Raw genomic sequence first — 25684 nt, forward strand, 5'->3', positions numbered from 1 at the left:
TGTGTATGTGTGTTCGTATGTGAATTAATGCAGCAATACAATGTAAAGTTTATTATCACATATGTATCACCTTATTGGAACTTTTCTCTTAGTCAGCCAGCTAGTATACTGCCAGCTACACGTTAACTGTTTAACTGACAAATTTAACAAATCAGCTAATTGTATAAAATTTGAATTTGCCCAATAAGTAGTCAAATGCATACCAGCGACTATTCTTAGCATTGATGACAGTCAACGCATACCTAAAAACCTAATCATGTCTTTGTGCAATCTCTATGATTTGGTTTTGACTTGAACTGATCGGACATAATTCTGAAGAAAAGATTTTTTTTTAATCAAGAGATTACAGGTAACATGTACTGTGTTGAACACATACAATATCTCATGTTTTATTTAACCATTGTAGTTTTGGAAAGTGTGCTAGCAAATTGTATTTGTCAAGCAGAACAGGACAAGAGGATCTACACTTTTCAATACAAGGTTATGGAGAGCATCTCCAACCACTTTATACTATACAGCATACATCTTTTTTCTGTTTTACAATAGAACTATATTATAGTGCTATCTAAATATACTGTATATCAGCTTAAAGATACAACTGTTGCAAGTTCACAATAGCACAATAACTTTAAAAATTTAGAACTTAAGACATTTCCTAGTGCTATTCTCCCACCAAACTGAGCTATGTGATAATGACCTTGACCTATTTGAATTTTCTTAATAAAATATCTACAGTATTTTGCTGCAGTGGGTGACATAATAGAATAAAAATCAGACATGTGAAGTATTCCTTGAACAACATATTCTGAGGTCAAATGAATCAAAAACCAAATTTTTCATTATGCAAAACTAGAAAAGCCAAGGCTAAGCTCCTAATCCGATTAAACTCTCTTCCATGAAAAACAGTGGTGGTAACATCAGCTGAATCCTTCCTCTTGTAATGATACAGAAAAGAATAAATAGAGTCATATCATACAAACTGTTGATGCTGTTTCAGAGTAGTCAAGGTCTTTAGTTAGGATGACTCTCAGCAACCTCTGAAATCAACACTGAAATGGCTGTGGAGTGGCCGATGTATAACAGAATTGCTTGAAAATCGATTTTCACTATCACTACCCACTCAATTTGTCTGACCTTAAGCAAACGTGTAAATTTGAATGGGGAAAAATATACCAAAACTTCCAAAAGTGTGTTTTCATTTTGTCAGCATATTGTACTTTGTTTAGAGTGTTATCAAAAATGTAAGAAATCCATTTTGTATCCAAGAACACAATAAGATGTGAGAATAGTCAACAGGTTGAATACATTCTGAAAACATTGTACTAGATACGAATAAGACACTCTTCCTTCAGTTCTGAAGTGAATCTCTAGGATTCTATGTTATGAAAAAAAAATTGAGAACATCACCACACATAGCAAAGCAGTGTGAAAACTAGGCAGCAGCAAAAGCAACAAACTGGAGAGAACCTTTTCAAGGTCAATCCCTTCACTTTTAAGGAGATCTGTCTGTGGTGAGGAAAACACCTCAGGAGACACTTGGCTAGGTGCAGCTAGTTTATCAATACCAGCTCTACGACAAAAACCACACTGAGACAGTAGTACGAAGGGACCGGAGGAGGGATTAGAGCCAAAGTATGATCACAGACAGACAGATGGAAGCAGACTGTTTGATGGTGCTCTTATAAAAAGATTCAAAAGGAAGCATCTGTCCACACTTAAAATAAAATAACAATGTACAACTTGGGTTCCTGACAGGTAGTTTTGTCATATAAAAGAATATATAAAAGAATGTGTAAAACCATGACTGAGAGGTCTGTTAGAGAATTTCGGTCTTTAAGTCAGACACCCCATGGACCTCAGTAATGAGTCATCTCTGAAGTCTAAGTCATTTTCTGTAAGTGGCCTCAAACACAAAGTCCATTCACTTCATGGAGCATTATCATACTTTAGGCATTATTGAGGAACTGCCTCACCTCTCAATAAAATATGGGCCCTATTCCCCCCACAGGCAAAATCACTCATCATTTGGATGAACTGAGGAACTGTCTGAAGACAAGAAAATGATTTCCAGTGACAGCCTGCTTCAGGTAAATGACTAATCACACAGCAGAATAAAAATAGCCATCTGTTAAAGTCTCAGAAGCACTAGTGAATATTGAAACACTATCACAATACCTAAGAAATGCAAATGCATTTATTATTCCTCAGATATTTGATTAAAAAAGGGACGGATGTAGGTTTGTAACCTCTTGATGAGTCATATGTCCTGCACTTACTTGGAAATAGAAGACATGAGAGCACTTCAATCAAAGTAGTCCTTCAACACTCAGGCACGATGGTAAAAGACCAGATTTAGCTAGTGCTTAGCATGTAGAATACTGAGCCTTTTAAAATGATTCTGAACAAAGGAGATACATTTTTAGCCATGATAGAGGCATTGTTCTATGGAAAGAAATGTCAGTCAGTCCACCATTTTGATCCAGACTGAAATACTTCAACAACTACTGGACTATATTGAAATACTAACTATTGAATTTATACACACATTCATGATTGCCAGATGATGAACACTGACTTTTCTGTGGCACCATCATGAGGTTGACATATGTGGTTCAGAGTTTAATAGCTTGTTAACGATGGATTGCCGAGAAATTTGGTTAAGACATTCATGGCCCCTAGAGGATCAATTATAGCGACTTTAATGATCCTCTGGCCTTTCTTCTAGCACCATCAGCAGGCCAGAGTTTTCACCTATTTACTGAAATATCTCAACATCTAATTGATGGATTGCCCCAAAAGTTTGTACAAACATTCATGGTTTCCAGATGATATTGTAATGACTTTGATCCCCCGACTTTTTCTCTAGCACCCCCAGAAGGTGGACATTTTTTGTCATTTGTCATCATTCTTTTGTTTTTTTATTGAAATAAATAATATAGGCCATGGAATTTAATAAACTACACGTTCCCACAGGATTTATTGTAATAACTATGATCCCATGAGATTCATCGAGTGCCATCATTAGGTCATGTTTTTGTCCAATACTTTTGCTTATGACCAAATACTTAAGTTTTACTTCATTTAAATTAGGACAAATACAATCAACATAAAACAACCACAAAATATAAATAAATCAGTGAAAAAAAAAAATCAAGAAGAACAAACAAATCATACAAAATCAGACATAAACATCAACTCAGACATAAATGACACCCATTTACTACCAAGCCTAACAACAAAAAAGAAAAATTAAATACTAAATCCTCATTCTCATGTATAAAATATTAACATTGTGTGGAATATTGTGTGTGGAATGAAAAATAGAGACAAATGTATTAATAACAAATAAACACTTCTTACCAACTCTCAGCTACAATGAACTTCTCCCAATGCTTAGGAAACTTTCTAGTCTCAGTATTTCTATTTTCTATATACCCTTCCAAAATAAAGTCTTGTTTGAGAAACATTCTAAATTGATATTCAAAGAATCCACCCCTTCACCTTTAAACATAAAAACTTTTCTCTAAATGAATAATGAAATTAATATAAACTATTTGTTTTTAACAACACCCATTAAAACCAAGAAAAGGTTTGGCTGGAAGCTCTGCTTGATTTTTGAACACATCTCCAAAAAGGCACAAACAACATGACAGAATACCAAAAAAACAAAACAAAATGGTTGATTCAGACTCCACAAAAAAAAAAAAACAGTACTCATCTGACTCAATAATACCCCAAATCTCTAGCATTTTCCTCCTAACGAAAAAATTATTTTTTTAATTAATAATTTATACCAGGCTGGCGTACTATCAGTTTAGTCATACCACTTTTAATTTTTCATCTCCAGTCTGTCTAAAACAGAGATCAATTCAAATCAATTTGTGTTTGGTGCTAATTAGCAATTGTTAGCATGCTAACACACGAAACTAAGGTGGTGAACATGGTAACCATTAAACCTGCTAAACCTCAACATGAGATTATTATTATCATTGCTAGCATGTTAGCAAGCTGATGTTAGCCTTTAGCTAAAAGCACCACTGTGAGTACAGCCTCACAGACCCACTAGCGTGGCCACAGACTCTTACTAACCTTGTGACCACAAAGAAATCATTAAAAAAAATTGATAGAGCATGTCCACCTGCTTAAAATGTATCTGTGTGTTACTTTTTTGTGTCCACCAGTTCACTCCAACCAGCAGTGTTCATCAAGTCTTCCTCCTCATTCAGCTCTGCATAAGGTTTAGTATATCCTGGTGATAATGACGCCTGATGGACTATGATAGACAAGGCCCGGGAATATCAGCTCCTGGTGCTGGCAATCAATTTCAAACACTGGCGGGGTCTGTGCTGTGGTCTCCATCTTTATAATTTGATTTGTTATCCCGTCAGACAGTTGTTACAGCAATCACTGCAGCAATCAATCCACAAACCACGACCCCAGTCTATGGCTTCTCTCCTCAAATCCTTCCAGGACTATTCCGCTATTTCAACAATTCTCTGACAAATGTGATGGCTACAAAAGTTTGTCTTAAATGCACCCCTGCTTCCTCTGTCACTCTCCTCCCAAGCCGCCGGCCATCACCTTTGACTTAATACGTAACTTTCATCCCACCTTCTCCCCCCTTACAGAAATATATTTCCTGTCACATCTAAAATGTTTGGACATCCCAAAATTTTTTAATTCGCCCCCGAGTACAGCTGTTGGCAGGGTGGTGAGCCAGCCGCGCCCCAGTTAATCATAGATTACTTTATCTGGGCCATTCCAAATCCTCATGTGTTATGCAGTGCTACCTCAGCAGCAAGTTATCACTACCCCCCCACCCCCACCCACACCCAACTCCATCCCCAACACACACACTCTCCCTCCTCACTTTCTCTCAAAGCCTGATTTGTCTCTGTCTCTCCTCCAGCCCTTCTCTCTCTCTTCTAAATTTCTCTTCTCCCATTCCTCATCTCTTTCTTGTGTCTATGCATGATTGGACATTCTCATCAAACATTCATGAGCCAAACTGGTCCCCAATTGTAATATCATAGTCTTAGTAACCCTTATTTCATTTTTTAAGGCCTTGGTTGGGACTGGGTGATATTACACAGAGAGTAATCATAGCTGAAAACTAGATCCCGGTTACAATGTGGCATGATATATAAATGACAGCAGATTCCAGCTGATTCCTCGCCAAAAGCGAATGGTCTGTCTATCCAATATAACACAGACTACAAGGGTAGGTGGTATTAAAATGAACATTTAATGGAGAGAAAATAAAAGTGGGCAATGGAGAGATTGAGAGAATGCAAAGGGAGAAGAAAAAAAGAGTATAAAATCAAAAGATAGAAATAAGAGGCCAGTAGAGAGCAGGAGGAAAGACAGTTTACTTGATAGAAAGCTTCAAGAAGTAAAAATGATCATGAGGTGATGGAGCAGAAGTTGAAAAAGCAGAGGGTCTGAATAGGCCAGAGCGATGGTAGCAACTGGCTACAGCCCTATATTAGGATATATGATAAAATACACTTAAATACGACTTGTTGTCAGAGCATTGATGATCAGACCATGATGATTACCTTTGCTGTATATTTTAAAGAAATACTCTTACCCCAAAATTTCAGACATAACATCAAGTAAACTACTGTTTTCCAAACCTTGGAAAACTACAAGATGAGCTTTCTCAAGCAACCTTACAAAACTTCTTCAGTTCTCATGCAAATAACATCAGTGAGCGCAGGGAAAGTATTTCTATAGTTGGTGATTACTCTGGTGGAGACAAAGGAGATGTTTGACCCATGCTGGGCAGCACAGCCCTAAGCAGAGAAATGTTAGTTAAAATGTCACGCTGTGCATATCCAGCCATCATGGCTACTGTAGCAGAGCATTTTTTAAGTACAGCAAAAAATAGCAACTGAATTATTCTGAAGGAGATGTAGGTCACTATCTTTCAGGTGTGAGGAAGTGAAGAAGAGTAAGAGGGGTGGATTTTTTTACGGCATAAACAGGGTGGCTATTGCTCATCAGCGTCGAGGCTGATGAGCAATAGCCACCCTGTTTATGCCGCCACCCTGTTTAGCCACCCTGTTTATGTTTATCCACCCTTTCGGAGTATTGGGCATGAACAGAGTCAAACTAACATAGGCTAGGAGAAGAAACACTGATTTTGCAGGAAAGGAGAGGACAAATTTTCACCTATTACATGGCAATCATAATCCCATAACCTACTCCATTGTGGTAAAGTTATTCCATCGTATACTTTAGCCACTGTTGACTCTAGCGACACTGAGGTTGGCAGTCATGGTTTGCTACAGTATATAAGGCTGCAGTGAACTCACATGCATGTGTAAAAACATTTTTATGGTGGGACAATTTTGCTTTAAGTTATCATTATGAAAATTGCCTGTTCTTTAAACCATCCTTCATCCAAACCTCTTTATGTATTACAGCTTTAGTCAGCAATCCTCTGCACACACACACACACAAAGCGATTTCCATTTAATCCATGTACAAGGCTGGAGCATTCACAGACAATATAATGCAGACAAAGGAGGATTTGGGTATGGGAGAAAAACCTCGCCGACAAGCATACGGAGACCACAATAGACAGAGACCAGCAATAAAGAGCAGTGTTATTTCCTTTACAAGACTGGATGAGTTGTACACCACTGTGTATCCTCTAGCCAGGCTGAATGTTAAACTGAACTAAATCCATAAACGAAGGAGAATATGGTCTGAATGCATAAAAGCACAAAATCCCATCTAGGTTTAGCTATAATGTAGGCAAAGCCTTATTTTTCACCTTAGTATGTTGGTGCCCACGTCAACAGCGGCTTCCAGACAAGCAAAATTAGCATCTAGGCCAACAGGTGAGGGGTTGCTACATGGAAACCAAATACAGTACTTCAGAGATGACCAACTAGCCTGTGTGGGAAGAGAATATAAAATAAGAGGATGAAAGGAGCTCTTGCCCAACACCATGATGCAACTCCACCAATTGCCTAGCTTAATTACCATTAGCTGACCACTTGATTTTCATAATCAATAAAGACTGAAATCAAATGAGGCAAAGACCACTATGCGATGTTCCAGCAAATATGTGCACATTTAGCATGATATTATGAAACACTGAGTGCACTTTGTGCAAGCATTTGTTATTTGAATTTTATCACAAGCCCTAAAAGCAGTAATCCTCATGCATTGGTGTAGTACCTCCCTCCCCCTTCAAGGATTAATTCTACTGTAAAGAGGTGCTCGCTCACTGATATCAGGGCTGCTTCTGGTTACCTGGAAAAGAAGCAGCCTCTGTGTTTGCAACAACCATTCCCTAACAACCAGAAAGCAGAGATTTGTGCCACATTTGGTCTGCAAATCAAAGAGGACACTGGGGGAATAAACACGCATGTGTGCAAGGCAGGGAAATGTGGAAGTACACTTACATTGGTATATATATTGGTTTTGTCTCATTACCCTTCAAAGACCACACTCCCTTGGATTAAATGGACTGTGATTCAGTGCCCCTGTGTGTCTCAACATGAAATCATTCAAGAATGCAATTATCACTTCGTCCAAAAGACATTTCTCTGAAATGAGAGCGAACAACTGAGAACATAACAAGGGAATGGGGAGGGGGGGGTATAAATGGGGAGAGAGTTGAGTAACACCAGTTAATGTTGACCCCAGTGTATGCTCTCGCTTCAAACTTCCTTTTTTTTAAATTAGTTAAATCCTAATCGGCTGGCATATTAGGCCCCCACTATGATTCATGATGGGTCAAAAGTTTGCCTTACTAACTAATCTTTCCTATTTTATATATTTCACTCTAAAACTCTGTCCAGTAACCTCATGTTTTCAATCGTTTTATGACTCTTAAGAGCCATTATTTCCCCCATGACGTTTAAATGTTCTGCCCAAAGTGCCACTGCCAAGGCTACTATTGTGTGCTCCATTTCCCTTGGCAGACCTTATCCAAAATTCATTCCCTGAACAATAATTCTTTGGTAAATATTAAAAGCTGTTTAATAGAAAGGGGATCAGAACGCCATGGCCTACACTTGAGGTCAATTCAGCTCATTACAATGGAGTGCAAATTTAAAAAGCAGGCAGATTTGGCAACGTTAGCAAGTCAGCTGTTGCCTTTCATGTGGCGCTGGGCAGGTACCAAACTGTCACACCGGTGCTCAGCGAGAGGTAAACTGTCATCTCCTTACTATTAAAAGAACTCCCCTGAGAAAGAAAGAGGGAGGGAAGGAGAGTGGAGAGTCATCTCCAAACAAACAGAAACAAGCATTTCTCCCACACAGGTGGGTGACATGAACGACCTGCTTTTTTATTCCACTTACACAAGACTCCAAGGTCAAGGTTTTTTTAACAGCACATTAATAATAAAGTGCTTATCAATTAGTGACACATAGAAAAAGTATTGTTTATTCGACAGCTTGGACAAATTTACATTATTCAACAAGGCTATTTGCTCGCTTTTCAAGGTGATCAGGTGTCGTTTTTAATTATTTTTTTTAGCAAGACTGTAATAATATTTACCCATGCTCCGCATTGAGTAAATTAAGAAAACAGGCACAACGACAAGCCCCTTAACACACAGACACACAGCTGAGGCTATCTTTGTCAGCACACTGTACTGAATGTGCTTGGCAAGCAGGCTGATGAATAATAACAGCAGGAAAAGAACTCATTATAGATCGTGATTCAAATATAAAAAGGTAGGTGGAACTTTTTTTTTTCTTAGAATAACTTAATCCGGTCCACTTTTGATACAGTATACAACTGTGCTTGTCACCTTTGACAACTCATTTCATGAAACCTGATTTGATACAATTTCTCCAGATCAAATAATGAAGCAGAAGCAGTTTGAGAGGGATGACTGACTGTTATCATACTGACAAGACTATACAAGACTATACTGACAACAATATCTGGGGGAATCTCTGAAAAATCTGAGGGTTATTCTCAGATTTTTAGTCCTAGATTTAATGGCAAGGATTCATACAGAACGAAAATCCCTTTGGAAACTGGACATCTTCACATATCAGAACACACAGTGCCCACATACTGTATGCACACACACGCAGACACACAAACTGAAAGTGAGCTTAGCTGCAGGGTAGAGCCCTGGGGGCTGGTCTGTTGATTAATGAGGGGAGGAAGGCGAGGAGAGGAGGAAGAAACAGAAGTGTTAATGGAGCTATGATAGTTTCCTCTAGACCTGGTGTTTTATAGGTGATTCTCTGGTGTATCTGCAGAATGTAGCAATACAGTACCACAGAGAACTGTTAAGCCCAAGCCCTGCGTGGGAGGTGAAATATGTGGATCAAATAGACTTGAATATGGGGGAAAATACATTCACCTTTCCAAATCACACAGCTAACATTATTAAGGGAATTAATTTAACTGTGAATGAGTATTATTGCAACACTATAGGTGTTTTTTCAGCCAAAAAGATAGAGAATCAACTCAAAAATACAAATATATTCACTAACTTTATTGAGAACATCTTTATCAACACTAGAAAAAAGAGCAAAGATTCTCTTGTAAAACACTACTGAGAGAAACATCCTTGACTAACCAACTTTCTGACAACAGTGACAGCATTCTTAGCGACTTAGTAGGAACAGCCAATGACTGTTAGCACATTGCCGAAATTTGTATTTAACAGCTTGGTGAAATGTTCTGAGTCAACAGTCTGCCCTCAGTTCATTGTCAGAAGCAAGAGAAAAATTATCTCAATGACACCTCATCACAGATAGTACTGAAATAGTTTTGAATTTCCGAATACTCACCGACCTGAAAAAAAGTGATAATGCAAAGCTAAAATTAAGCAATTTGGGCTAACATAGAAACTTTATCTTTGAAGAAAAAAGTGGGTACAATCTAGGACTATAATTTGAGCATGATGTGACTCATTGTAGTGCTTTCATTTGCAGTAACTACCAGATTAATTATATAGACAAGAACCCACAAAACAGGGCAGGAAGCTTTTCACTATTTGGCAGTGATGTGTTAGCTTTTGCTTGATTGCAGCTTTTAATATTGTATTCATTTGTTTAAATGATTTGTTGTACTCTTAACATATAACAAGGAGCTACTGTCATGCTATTGGCTCTATAAAGTTGTGCTAAACACCACTTAGGTACACCAGTGCTTTGAGCTAAATGCTAACATCAGCATGCTAATATGGTCATAACATGCTCACAATGGATGCTAAAGCATGCTAAAATTTGCTAATTAGAACTGAACACCAGATTTAGCTGAGGCTGATGGCAATGTCATTAGTTTTGTGAGTATTTTGTCATAAACCAAAGTATTGGAAAAATTACAATTTTGACCTTATGATGGTCCTACATGAAAGGTCAGAGTAATCACAAGTCATCCTGAGGGGGATATGAATGTCTGGAGCAAATTTCATGGCAACCCATCCATTAAATTTGTCATATTTCACCCAAAACCACAAAACATGAACATCATGGTGGCACTGGAGGAAAAGTCAGATGATCACCAAAGTCTGTAGGTTTCATCCTCTGGAGGCCACAAATGTCTGTACGGAATTTTATGCCCATCCATCCAGTAGTTGTTGAGACATTCAAGTCTGAACCAAACTGGCTGACTAACGGACAATAGATTGACATTGCCATCCATATTTGATAGCATGGCTAAAAAACATGAAGTGAATGAAACAAGAAAAATGATAGAAAAATCTAAATTTGCTTGGATAAAATAGTTGTTCTTTCTACTTTTGCTTAAATGTATGGTGTCGAATGTGCCTTGTGTGTTGTCAGGGTGCAGGGCCTGCTGGGATTCGAAAGATTCAATAGCCATGAAGAGACCTCTTCTACTGAACTATGACTTCTCCCCCGGCAGGATTATAGAACTTTGCACTCTACAAAGCAGCTCATCTGAAAAAATTGGGAGCACAAAGCTGTTATGGACAGTGCAGACTTGGTGTAACGTGTTTGTAAACGGATTTCAGAGGTACAGAAATTAAGCCTGAGATAGCAGGAGAGAGAAAAAGAGAAAAAGTGGTAAGGACTGAAACTAAAATATATTACACAAAATACAATACATAAAACACGATGGGGCCGTATTAGCCACCAGGCTTTTTATAGTGCATTACTCAATCAATTGGGTTTTTGACATTACTAACTACTAATAACAACATTTGTCCCTGCTCACGACAAAAAGCTTTTTTGATAATTAGAAACAACGGGAATCAATGATGTGAACTGCTCAAGTGAGGTTCAGGCAGAGATTTATTTATGAAAGTGACTATATAATAGAGGCACATTTTTCACAGCAAATAATGGCTATTGGGCTGTTATTCCTATATCCTACTCGCAATGCAATTCATCAGGGCCAATAAGAGCTGGTAATTTTTCTTCAGATCTTTGTCTGATGGAGGAAGCTGATAGAAACCAAAGGAAATGACCACACAATGTATTGGCCTGCATATCTGTGAATTAATGCACCGAGTCCAAAAACATCTATCATAAAAAGAAGAGCTGAAAATGGGTGACATGCACACCCAAGTCACAAATAAAATCATAAACAAAACTAGGCATATTAAAAATCATCTTTCTGCTACATTTTCAATTCTATTTGGTATCATAAAGATGGAGTGGAAAATACAGCTAACTGTGGCCGTTGAATGTAAGAATCTAATGATTTGGCACAAGTCTAACACAGCGGACTATATCTTTTCTACGGTCCACTGACAAGTACAGTTCCTGTGGTGAAAAATCTCCTGACATCCACCATTCTAGACAGCCTGTCATTGTTAATAGTGAGTGCATGAAAGTGGCAAGGTCCTATCTTAAATGGCTGTGCCATCTCGGACAATAGACACATTGTTCTCCACTTCTTTGCCTCTGCTCTGGTGGGTGCTTGTTCACCAAGAACATACCCACACACAAATACAATACACGCTGTCCACATAAAGGCCACTTGTCACTGGATACAAATACCCACTTGTAACTCCAAAAGAGTTGAGAGAGAAAAAAGAGAAATAATAACTGATAATGGAGGGAGATATTGTAGACAGAGATAAGAGGAAAGCAGCAGTGGGTCCAGAAAAGGACTTTAAGACTAATAACTCTTGCTTTTGTCCTCAAATCTAATAACCATAACGACAAAAAAGAGCTTTATTTGCACTGTTACTGTCTTTATCAGTGACCACTGAAATGCAGTTTTTCTCTATAGGTTTAGCATTCGGACTTAAAGGTCTCCAAAACCTAACATTTTAAAAATTTTTATTAGCTTTTCAATGAGATTTTTGGAAACAGCATGTAAGAAACCTTATTTTTTATTCTTGTCACTTAATGGCAGCCATCGTTTAAAAGGGAAATTGTAAAATTGGCTTTTGTTCTGCGGTGGATTACCTTTAATGACTGAACTGCTGTAGATGACTTGGAAGTTGTTTACTGTGTTGCTTGAAATTGATTGCAAGTGGACAAGCCTTAAAGTTAGAACAGAATTTATTTAACATATTTTGTTTTGTGGTATATGCATCAGCAATTAAAAAAATAAAGACAACTCAAACTGCAATGAAATTAGGGCTGCAACTAATGTTAGTGTTCTTTATTGATTAATCTGCCAATTATTTTCTATGAAATGGCAAAAAATGACAAAAAAAATTACATCCCAATTTCTGTGAGTGACGTTCAAATTGCTTTTTTCATCTGGTCAACAGTCCATATAACCCAAAGATATTCATTTTACAATAATATAAAACAGAAAAAACAGCAAATTTTCAGATCTGAGAAACTGGAACCAATGAGAATGTTTTTTGCATGTTTGCCTAAAAAAAAACTGAAACAATTAATCAGTACAATTATAATCTTCTGGTTTTACTGCACATTTGTTTGTATTTAAAAAGAAGCCAATGTTGAGTTTGTGTACTATGTGTACTATTTATTCTGGTTAAAATACAGTGGTGTTTCTGTGATGTGAAATAAAATTTTAAAAATAACCTATCTGTGAGTGGAGTCTACATGTGAAGTGCTCTGCGTTCTCTTAAAATATCACATATTTGCCCCTGAGCCAGTATCGAATCTACAGCTCCTTTGAAGTGTCAAAACATGTTTGTGGATGGAGACACTGAATGGCAGACAGACTGACCTGCAGCAAACTTGAAATGACCATTTTTGTTAAGGCTCGAAGAAAAGTTGAACAGACGGGGGAAAATATTAAACAGCTGACCTTTTCTGTTTGCCACAGTGATCCTAAACCTGGGAAACATGTACCTGCACTGAGACTGACACACACAAATTACTCAAAGGTCATGTTATTCATATTTTCAAGAGGAGTCCATCCCACTGATAGCATCAACCAATTTTCACTGATAGGGAAAGATTTTATGTTTTTCTCTTTGCGGAGACACCACTTGTTTTTGGCTTTTGTGAGCATTTAGTCTTCATGTAGTAAAAAAAAAAAAAATACTGTACGGTACAAAGAAGCCACAGGATTAAGATAAATTAGAATCCACACGCTGGCCGCAGATTGTTTACTTGTTTGTCGGATGCATGTGTGTGCCAATTCTTCAATGCTGAACTAAGCCAACTTGTGCGTGTGTGTGTGTGTGTGTGTGTGTGTGTGTGTGTGTGTGTGTGTGTGTGTGTGGTCACAGTGTCAGAGAGAATAGCCTGTTCGGGTTATGGAGGGTGCAGTGTGGGGTGATGAATAGGATGCATTTGTGCTCAGTCTCTAAACTGTCTGCAAACCAGTGAAGGAGAGAAAGGTAAGGGAGAGAGGGGGATGAGGTGACGGAGATAGTCAGATAAAGGGGAAGAAAAGAAGAGAGATAAAGTAGGGGAGAGGAGATGAGAGAGACACTGAAGTGTGGGGAGTACAGGTGAGACGCTGGAGGACAGGAGGTGAGAGAATGGGTCGTAAGGTGAGGAAGAGGAGTGGACTGTGAGAGAGGAAAGGAGAGAGAGACTCCTTGTGCATGCAAGAACACTGCACCGTTGTCTCCTCGGCCAACAGTGAGACAAAGACGTTGGCTAATGTAGGAAATCGTTACTATTCATGTCAGTGGAAAAAGAAAACAAATGGCCCCGGATAGAGAAAAAAGACAAAAAAAGAGAAAGGAGAGAAAGTGCCCTGGCTGGTAATTTTGATCACTCTGCAGAACACAGACCTGACCTCATGGCCTCAACCTTCACACATGATGGGGTTTGGAAATGAACCAATCATACTGACGGATGCTGTTAAATTCACCTAAAGCTGCTGGTGTTGGTGTGGCCACTTTAATACATATCGCATAAAGAGAACCATTCGACTGTACCACTTTCTAATAAAAAATAATGTACACTAAATTTTAAAAGACACAGCATTACAATAGAGACTGAGGTGGGAGCATTAGAAGGTCAACTGTGATGCAAAGTCTTGATACGTGATATTTGAGAGACCAAACCAATTTGTGCTTTTTTGTTGAACACTTAAAAAAAACAAAAACATTAAATAACCATCACATGAACAGGAAAACACCCAAGACCTTTATGGCCTAAAATTCCCTCTGAGAAGGTACATTCAGTTGCTAGGACAGGTAGGGCTGGGTATCAAACATTAATAGTTTATTGGTACCACAAGAAATGCGTCTGAGCAATGATCATCAAAAACTGTCAAAAACTGAAAGTTGCCATCTAAAGATGAAACAACTATCTGATTCCTGCTTTTCTTTATCTCGTGATAGTAAACAGAGTATTTTTGGGTTTTAGACTCTTGACTAACAAAATAATATTTTCAGATATTTTATAATGCAAACAATGAATCAATTTATCATGAAAATAATGTGCAGATTAATTGTTAATGAAAATTATTTGTTAGCTGCAGCTCTACTGGCATCACGTTTGGTCAGATTTGTAATCTGTTTAATCCTCTGAGCAGATAGTTCCTTTTTTAAAATCAAATTAATTTTGCCAGTCCTAGACTGTTTATTTATGCAACATTCCTAACCAGCTGCTTGTGTTTATAAGTTATACATTTCAGATTTTGGTTTTGAAACAGTTAGTTGACTAATAATTAGTAATTGAAAGAAATTTTAATTTGCTGGTTTCAGCTTCTCAAATGTGAATATTTGCCAATTTTCTTTGTCTTTTATCATGGTAAATTGAATATCATTGAGTTTTGAACCATTTGTCTGGGCTAAACAATATGAAAATGTCACCATGGGCACTGAAAACTTCTGATGGGCGTTTTAACTATTTTCTGACATTTCATATACCAAACAATTAATCAATTAATTGAGAAAGTAATAGATAGAATAATCCATAATGAAAATAATCTTTAGTTGTGGCCCTATTTGGATTATTATGTCAGATGAAATATAGGAATTTGTTGAAAATAAATCTTATATTCCTCAAAGTAAAAGCATTTTAAAAAGTATTGTTTTGGTATCAGTAACAAAACTTAGGTATCATATCGCAGAGTACTGAAACATTTCAAATGATACCCTGTCATAGTGACAGAATTGACCATTGGATGGAGGTCTGTGTTGCACTTTTGACTGTAATTTTATGAAGCGAAGAGGGCAGTGCATCTCTGTTTACATGTTACTAAATCTGGGTCTGCATGTATCCAGTTATCCCTCCACTCTGGCACTATGTACGGCATTTTGTTATTTTTCCATCTAATTCAGATTGAAAATTGTCCTGTAATAACTAACCCTAGCATGGACATATAAATATTTTCTTTCTACTCCCACCAGGGTCCTCTGAGGCCATCGCAGCATGGCTTTTTTATGATGAAACAGCAGTGAGCAGTGGAGGGCTGAGGGAGTGGGCGATCAGGACACTGTTTCCCTCCGCAAACAGCAGGATGAGATGTGGAACTGGCAGAGATATGGCATCCATACCTTGGACACAGCCAACACAGCATGCATACTCACAAGCTTTGCAAAGTCATACGCTCTCAACACTCACACTGCCTCTTTTTCTGAATGCATCAAGCTAATGGCATATGCAAAAAGTAAATAAACTGAGTCAGCTGTATAGGAGCAAGTTAATTTGCATGTTAACAATAACAAATGTCTTGTGCTTTCATTTTTTATATCAGGATTATGTTGTACAAGTCCTTTAGGGGACGAAAACGTTTCTCTTACTTAACTATGATTACTCTCAAAGAGTAATCAAAGATAGCCACAATAGCAGCAAACAATAGTAGAATAGTGTTGATGAAGCCAGGTGATGATGTGAGGAGACAGACATCATTAGCCTCCATCATCACACTTCATCAGAGGAGGAGTGTGCCCGCTCTGTTAGTGTAATGAGCTGGAAGTATTAACAAAAGCAGATGGCTTTATGAGTCAGACAATAGGGCATTCATAATTGAATATATATCATTCATTTCAATATAAGCAGTTGGGCAATTTTTCTCCTTGCTGTATCTCAGTGGAAATCCATTATCATGGCATGGAGGAGCTGCAATCTCACCTAATCAGCTGGAGTTCAATGAGACTTTTCATTAATGGGAATAATAAATCGAAGCTGAAAGAGAGTTAAAGTAAAGTAAGGCTGTGCTGACTGATAACAGGCTGATGATCATTTGTGTAGTAATACACGACATCCCCAGTATTCCTATTATGTTGTCCATCCTGGAATTCATGTGACATAATGTTGATTTGCTCCTGACACTATAATGAAGGGATGTATAGCATTTCGAGCTCAGTTGTAAGTGAACTTACATTTTATCTCTTTATGGGTAGATTACTCTTATATAACTACAGTTCTGGTTGTAAAAGTATGTTATATGTCTAAAAATATTGCTACTTAACACAGTCAGAACACTAGATATAACTCAACTTTCTAAAAGAAAAGAAAATTACATGCCAGAAACTGGAAAACAAATAGGAAATATGATTTTCAACTACATGCACATGACACCGAGCTTTCAATCATTTAGACTTAACCAACATCTCAGTATGAGCAAAAGTATTTTTGCACAAAGCTCTGAGTGAAACTTAGCTGCTGCTGCTAGCGCTGCTCTAATCTGTTTTTCCTCTTGAAGAGCTCCCAGCAGGAGCAATTAAAAAGCCTTTTTCTTAATCCAGCCGCCCCTGATGTTAAAAAACCGCAAACAACTGGAACTCCTCATCCTCTTCATCTTCCACCGCCACATTCTCCCCTCAGTCCCCTATTTCTCCTCCGCCGAGAAAGACAGCAAGTGCAACAGTACTCACCCCCAGTTTTTTGCTCCGTATCCTCACGTATCCCTGTTTGACTATGTCGTTGAAGTTGGAAGCCATGGTGAGGGGAAGCGGGTAGCTTCCTGCCCGAGGTGAAAAATGAAATAAAGTAACCTCTATTTTGGGTATCGAAAATCTGTTACTTGAGGCTAGGTCGGCGAGCGCTGGGCAACCTGCTCCTGTGTAAGCGCTCAGGCTGCCCGGCTTCAGCGGTGCGATCTGTCCGGGAGAGGAGGGAGATACCATTCGTCAGCTGATTCATTTCAGCCGGAGAGGAGAGCAGAAGAGAGGCGCTCTTCCTGGACCACACCATCCCCGAAACAGTGAGGGGGTGGGGGATATTTGCAGAGGAGTGCAGGGAGGTATCAAGGGAGGTGGCCACCACTTAAAATGCTCTTACTTGGATTAGGATTTTTTTTTTTTTAACCATTGTTATTGTTCTAAAATTGTCAGAAGGATACTGTAGCTGGGGTGATAAGAACTCATTTTCCCAGAGTTGAAAATCGACTTTTCTCAGTTGAAATCGAACTAATCAGGGTTGCCTATGGATTAGTCGACTGATATTTGTACTTGGTCGGTAATTTATGTGAAAAAATAGCTCAGTCATTATATCATAGTTAAATCTCTGGAGTGAAATAATAGCCTATTAAAAATATACTTTGACCTGAAAAGTCACATTTTGTAACCTTTGAATGAAGAAATAACACATTCTTCCTCTTGCAAATAAAGAGTTAACTTAATTAGCAAAGTTTTTTTTTTTTACAGCCTTATTTGGTCAGGTATGACGACTAGCTTATGATTGCTCGTGTTAGCTAATGTTAGCATTATTAACAGTGGCTAACTTTAGATGGATATTGCTCTATAAGTGACATTACATGAATTTTTTGTGATCAGTTATTTATTGAGTTTTTCATGCAACAGCAAATTACATGGTAGAGTTTGCTGACTTTATGAATCCTCTCTACCTGTGCTACTATGACACTTTAGCATTTAGCATTATTAATGGTCACTAATGGCCACGATATTCAGCAAAAGTTATAGGCTCGCTTTTAATTAAGTGCCAAATTTAATTCCTATAAGTGACTGCATTCATATGAGTGACTACAATACAGATTTAATACAGAAATATTAAGATTTTTCTGTTTAGGCTAATAGTAATAAATAGAAATATATATTTTATGATTAGTCATTGAAGAATTTGGTTGAACTATTAGTTTTAAATAGAAAAGAATAATATTACTAAAGAGACAACTGTCAAGAGATTGGGAGAGAATCGGTGACATGATCAAGTGAAAAATTAATCGAAAACCATTTAGTAATTGATTATTCATTTCAAGCAATAATACCAAATATTGATTTGTTCCAGCATGTAAAATGTGAGTATTTACTGCCTATCTTTGTCTTATGTGATAATAAACTCTTTATTTTTGGGTTTTGGAGAACTGGTTGCACAAAACAATCAATCTGAAGATGTCACCATGGGCTTTAGGAAACTTATAATCCATTAATAGATTATTAGAGAAAATATAATCACCAGATTAGTTGATAATAAAAATAATTGTTGGTTGCAATTGTAAGCAGCAGCCGTATTTTTAGACACCATATATTGTCACTGTGAATTTCAACAAGGAATTTACAATAACTTTTGCGTAGCAGTGTAGGGTTGATAGGTCACAATAGGCCTACCTGGAGTCAACCCATATTATGATGTTTTGCTATATACTTTACAGTAGAGGCCTGGGCTGCAGTGAGTTTGGGCACATGTCATTTATCCTTTTGACCACTAAAATCATGTAAACAAGTGCTCAAGGTCAAGATCAAGATGCCTGCCTTGATAATTTATAACACTCAGCGTATTTAACAAAACTGCTTGTTTAGTGAATTTTGATTTACCTTCTAAAATCTGAAATAACCATTCAAATGTTGGCCTCCCCTTTTCCCCCAACAATATGTTCAAAGAAAATATGCAAATATACAACAGAGCTTAGTGTTTAGACTAATTTGCAACCCACTTTGTACCTTGCCTTTTGTTTATTATGTATCTGAGTATGAATATATTTTCCATATTTTTCACCAGACAGCCCTGCTAATAAGGAATGTGTGTGAGGACTATGTTTTGTCATTATTAGGTGGCCTTGAATTGATGTTGTTTGATTTGTTGAATAATAAAACCAGATAGTCCAGTGCCCTATTAAAGATTCAAACACATTGTAAGCGAACCAGACCATACAAAGCTCACAACCACCGCCTGCAGCTTGTATATTGTAGACACATTGCTGCAGATTAGCAATCAAAAAGCACTAGAAAATAAAAAAACAGAAACAAACTTTGATCCCTGCCAAAGCTATAATCCTGATCGGGATGTTGATGTGAGAGGCATAGCTCTGGTTGTGCAATAGTACATAGTAATATCCTTGGTATTAGACAACAGATGTCTCAGGTATGTTGACATGAGGGGATGCCATTACTGATGTTGATTAAAATGTGGAAAAGAGAGATGGCTTATGTAACAGAGTTATACAAACAACTACATGATTAAGTGAAGATCATTGTCTTTTATTTCCAGAATACCTCTTCAGATTCCTAAATTTTACACTTTTCTAAAAAACAATAAGAAAACACTGTAGATTAATGTTGCATCATCAGAAAAAAGATTTGCTTTTATAAATGAGGACGTGGCTGTTCCAGCACAGCCTTTTCTTTTGTAGCTCTGCACAATTATCCTATTGCTCATACTAATTTATTTATTTGTTGTGTTGCACTGAAAGAAAATATCCTCTGCTGAGAAAGATGGGTGGCTTTGTTTTGTGTGGCATAGATGGCTGCCACTTTGATAGAGCTATTCAGTCAAGTGTCAGCTTCTGAGTCCAGAGGTAAAACTCAGCGTCTGTATTTTCCATCGTGTTCAGCGTATTCACAAGTGCACACAAAACAGAAAGCTGCCACCCCTCCAACAAACAACTTGACTTTGATAGTCTTCATATCTCCCTGGAAGTGTCCTCAAATTTCAGACTCGTCAAAGTTGTTTTGTCTTCATAATCTTCATAAAACACATCCCGGTTCCATTCCCACTGCCTTGACATCTTCTCTAAGAAAACAATGCTGACAGCAACACTGTCTTTTCATTGCACTAAATATTGTGATCTTGTGACTGTCATTAACAAGAACTGTCCTAGTTTTGGGGAAGTAATTGCCTGCTGTGATACAAGACTAACAACCGGTCTGGCCTTGGTTGGTCTCAGGTAGAGAGGCTGCATGCTCGGCATGCAGGATGCCACACAATCCAGCATATGGCCCTGACATACATGAATGGCTGCCAACAGGGTCAGATGTGTTGAGAGTCACTCAAGAGTAGAGAGACCTTCACCAAGGTTACGAGCAAAGAGGCCAGTATCTGCTGAGCTGTAGAAAATAACTCTTGTCCAATACAGCAGTTTATCAGGTATTGACCTCATAATCATCACCATTTTTCATAGACGTTCCGCATCGCGTATCCAAGTCCCTTTATGTCTTTGAGGATTAATACTGGGACGACTGAGCTGCTCACAGAGAAACCATGCCATCCATTAAAGCACTAAGCATTCTTAAAAACTACCCTGAACTGTTTATTTAGTCACAGCCACGGCAAAAAGAAATTTTTAAATCATTTTGATGGTCTGGTGAAATGTTAAAATTGCCTTTCCATTAGATGCTTAGCTTGTCTCAGTGCTATTTGGCAAACATTCATAAGCACAAACAGTTCAATAATTAACACATTCTAAAAAGATAAGCGAGGTGAATGAGTGGAAGGGGGAGAGCAATGCCTCTCCATGCTTATTGTTCGCCAAGTAAGCATTTTTACATGTGGGTGGAGGAGAGAAAATGATAATGTTCTGCTCTGGGTTCCTGTGCTCAAGCTTTTTACAGCAACCCGTATCAGCCATATATGTTAATAGGCGCAATGGGATTTGAGTTTGATTAAATGTCAATGCCTGGAAGAAAAAAAGCAAGTGTGGACACAGGAAAAAAAAGGCACATTTCTCAGAATAAGAGATGTGGGCTGATTTGGGCTCAGTGGGTTCTTGGCCATGCAAGGAGGACATTGGTTAGTCATACAATGCCGTTCAGCTAAGGTTGTGTGTAGTCCCAGAGGATCGGGGCATGACATGTTTTTGATTTACTCCATAACAGTTAGAAGTAGAAATGGTTGGAGGGCCTTTCTGTCATTCTGTAGAAGGTGAGTCGTGAGTGTCGGCGATTTGAGAGGGTCATTTACTTCAATCACAGTTGAATGTGTGAGTAGCACATATCAGCCTATTACAAGGGTTCTTCGCATTACCAAATTAACTAAAATATTTTATCAGAACAGCTGAGGATAAGGTTTAATTTTCAGCAGCATGTCTTCTTGTGCAAATTGATTTGCAAGGTAATCTGGCAGGTACAGTTTTAATTGATTGTCCATTTAAATTCTACCCAGCTAAAATGAGATGTGTGCATTTGCATTCAGAGAAGATTTATAATTGTAAATGAGTGCATGAGTCAGAAAATAAACTTTAGAGGTAAACTATGTAGGTACAAAAATGATTATTATGGTAATGGCGGAGGATGGATGGTAAGGAAAGTGAGTTAGGGGGAAGATGGGAGGAAAACAGGAAAGAGATGCAGACAGATGACAGTGAAGCAGAGGGGGGAACACAAAAAAAGGATTTGAATCCACAGTTCATCACACTCGGCTCCTCGTGGAAGATAGAGGAACTAACTACTATAGGTTCCTCGCTCCAGCCCAACAAGACTTCTTTTTTTTCTTTTTTCTTTTTTTTTGTTAAAGACAGCAAATTTGGAAACCGGAGGGTGAATTCATCAACTTTCTAAGTCAAGGAGTGGCTGGTCTTGGATCATTGACCAGGTCCTTCATGTGACCATCTCATTCATTTTAATTGTCATTTATACTCAGAGACACTTGATAAATTAGTGCCCATGTTCCTAGAATAAATTCATATCATGTCTTTTGGAGTTATTATACTGATCAGTCTTCTTAATCATTTTTTAAATTACATTTCACATTATTAAAACATTATTATTTTTGTTGTCAACATATTAATTTGATATTATAAGACTGACATCATGTTTGTTATAGATGCCCTTACTCTTTAAACTGTTTTGGAATTGTTAATTTCCTCACTATTTTTATTTCTATTTCTCTTGCACCCTCCAGAGTTAGGCCAACTACAGAGCACCACATGTTAAACTAAGTAGGGATTAATGCTAAAGGACACCCCAGCATGACAGATGCTGGATTCTAGAGGTTGTGAGCCAGGGTCTTTTAGGTCCTCACTCTGCCACTCTGCAGCCCCTGATCCTCCATCTCTCTAAACACTGTGTAATTATACATTCATCAACACTTGTGGTGCTGTGTCTCTTTTAACTCATCACAGCATCTCCTTGAAAAAAGAGTGGTGACAGACAAGCGTGATGAATGTGTATGCCCTGTAGAGGGCAATATTGTCTGCAGCGTAAGGAGGAGTACTTTAAAGGGGCTGTTTAAATGTCTTCATGTTCCTACTGTATGATAATGAGATACTTGTTCAAAAATTTTATAAGGAGATGAATGAGCAACATATATACTGTGTATCAGATGGTTTATATTGCTGTTTAAAAACAAAAAATCAGTCTGTTACAGAGCAAGTGCTTTGTCATATTCATTTTAAATCCAGGCCTAAAACAGAAACTAAGATACTCTGTAGTTTGTTGTAGCTAGGTCCCCCACTTTGCATCTCATTTAATATGGCAGTGCATCAACTGGTCATGTGCAGATTCATGAATTTCTTTGCAAAAGGTATCCTGCCTGACCCTCTACTCAGCTTGAAAACAGTTTTAACAAGCATGATCAGTGTAGCCGAGGGTCAAATTTGACTAAAACTTCACCTTGAGAGCTGCAGGTTATTGGCTTCCTTATTTAATCTGTGTGATTTAATATAAAACAGATGATGCCTGTGCTGTCCTCAATGGTCATGGCTTGTGGGCACTTCATCGGGATTGGCAGAAGCACATGACTCCAGTGCTCACCGTCCAGGTTGGGACAAAGCTACTCTTTTACCTCCACAGCCCTCTTCACAACGGCTCATGTGTATGTGCATGGAAAAAGAGTGGAAATCAAACCTCCTCTGTAAATACACGAAAGGTCAGTGATGACGTCAGAGTCCAGGGACGGCCTCCTCCATGATTTTGCGGCCCATCGTCAGTGCCTGATTCGTTGCACCTCTTTATATTTTGCACTCTGTGCACCCTGACCATGATCCCAATATAAATGCAGTAGCAAACGTCTGTCATAGACTTGTGTTTGGTATATCACCCACTGCTCATAAGTCTGTCTACTGTACCCTGTGTTGCAGTCAGCTACAAAAGGAATAATTTTTGCTGACTTGCACAAAAACTTGAAAACAAACTTATTTTGGGATTCCTTTTGAGATAGTGTACTATGAACTGTAGTTTTTCATGAGTTTTTTCATTTTTTATTTTTCATGCTCTGTTCTTCTTCCACTACCCCTGGGCCCTCTAAGCCTTGGCTCAACACTCTCCCACTTCCTCTTTCTTGTATTATGACTGACTGCAAAGGAGTGTTTGTGCCTGTCTGCCAGGCATTGCCTTATTGTTTGTCCATGACCCTCAACTTCACTGTATGTAGCTTTTCAGACTGTTCCTTTTTGTCTTACCAGGCATCTTAGACTTTGTTCCAGTTCTTTCTCAACATTTATATTCCTTTCTATTGCAAACAAGTGTTTGATTTACACACAGGTTGTCCGATTGGGCCTTAGATAGCAAAGGGTCTTTGAAACTCAGTCTGTTTCCTCTACTATGGATGGTTTTGTGTGTGGTGATTGATGCCACATTCCTTAGCTACAGTTTTGTTATTATTGTTATAATAGTTGACCCACATCTGGAGGATAAACAAGAAACCTTTGCCCAGTTAAACAGCTGACTTATAGAAATGTCCCGAGTAAGGCATCTATAAAACATTGATCCTCTGAAGTATCTGGAGACAACTGGGAGGCTTAAATAATGGCCTTAAACTCTCCTGAAGGAAAGATCTGAATTTGTTTCTTTAAATGCCCAGATTTTTTTCAGACTTGCCATTATTTATTCTGAGGGGCAGATCTAACAGCAGAGCAGTCTGGGAGGCAGCCAGCCCCTCCAGGAGAGGTACTGTAAGCACAACTTTCCCTATTCCACAATGCTTGTTTTAGGAAAGCCTTTTACATGTGGCCCACATCTGCATCCAGAGCATAAATCTGCTTCACTCACACCCATTTATACAGGAACAAATGTCAGTGTTAGTGTCTTTTGTGTGCAAATGGTTGACAATAAATCATCTTATATTTCCTTGGTAATCAAGCATATAATAATATGTCTGTTGCCCTGCCTGTCATGCGAGAAGTAAGATGACATGGTTTGCATACAAAGACTGTCATGATCTGTTCCTCTGTTCCCCTCGGCCCCTGTTCTTCAGCCCCTTCTCATTTCTCTCAGGCCATGTTTTCCCCCCAGATGTGCCAGTCTCCTTCCACCCACCTGATGTCTTCATTCTTTCCTCCCTGATCCCATTCACCTGACTGCCCCGCCCATCTGCACACCTGTTCCCACTTATCATCATATACAATGTATACCAGGTCTTTTCTTTTGTTCCTTGTTTAATTGTCTGTTTCTGTTCTGCATTGTTTCCCTGCTTCTCTGCTACCTGTGTTTTGGAATCCTGCTGTCTGTATCTGCCTGCTGGTTTGCCAGCCTGTTAACATGCTTGCCTGCCTGTTTAAAAGCAACTTCATTACATCAGCCTGCCTTTGTGTCTGCATATGGGTCCTCCTGATCTGTGCCATTATCAGCAAATAGTGACAAAGCCACCTGTGTACAAGAGGGAGGGAGACAGTGAGAGACCATAGAACATTTAAATACGTAGATGTACAATACTGTGTTTAGCATAATCTTTAAGGAGTACCTTTGGCTCGATGTCCTTAATTGGGTTTACTCACCTTAGTATACATGAACAAAATAATCTTGCAGCAGCAAAAGCTCAAGAGCAAGAGCAAAAACATTTAACACATCTTCAACCATCCCTCTTTCAGTCCCTGATTGACACATTTAAAGTATCAATTTGAATATCTGGTATTCTGATAGAATTCAGTAACTGAATGGACTGACACAGTAAATTGAGTGCATGCTTAAAGATTTTCAATTTCACTCCAACAGTTGGGTGGGATAGTCACAGGAGAGCCAGTTGGTAATGAATGGTTATTATAAATCAAATGTCTAAGATTTGTCAGAGGTTTGTTTTTGAAAACATAGAGGCCTAAAATAACTCAATAATTATGAGTCATCTTGCCATTCAGGAAAAACTTATTTTTTTGGGAGTACCCACTCCATCTTTGCAAAAACACCTTCACAGTGTGGCTATGTACATGTAATATTTTTGGATCATGAGGAGAAAAAACCCACTCCCTGTCAAATTTTATGTTTTGTTCATCTGCCAAAGTAAAG

The 25684-nt window shown here is 38.2% G+C and overlaps 1 protein-coding gene across 3 annotated transcripts in view; it reads right to left on the reverse strand.

Moving 5' to 3' along the window:
- Window positions 1-17473, reverse strand: part of dok6 (docking protein 6) — a 49082-nt gene extending 31609 nt beyond the window's left edge. For 2 of the 3 annotated variants that reach the window (XM_040127642.1, XM_040127641.1), the window contains exon 1: window positions 17168-17473. In XM_040127642.1, the coding sequence (XP_039983576.1) occupies window positions 17168-17419 (252 nt within the window). In that variant the 5' untranslated portion in view covers window positions 17420-17473. The remainder of the gene's footprint in view (window positions 1-17167) is intronic. The other variant, XM_040127643.1, reaches the window with a different exon arrangement.
- Between the last annotated feature and the right edge of the window lie 8211 nt (window positions 17474-25684).

This window comes from Xiphias gladius, chromosome 5 (genome assembly GCF_016859285.1).
Source record: "Xiphias gladius isolate SHS-SW01 ecotype Sanya breed wild chromosome 5, ASM1685928v1, whole genome shotgun sequence".
NCBI classification, from domain to species: Eukaryota; Metazoa; Chordata; class Actinopteri; order Istiophoriformes; family Xiphiidae; genus Xiphias; species Xiphias gladius.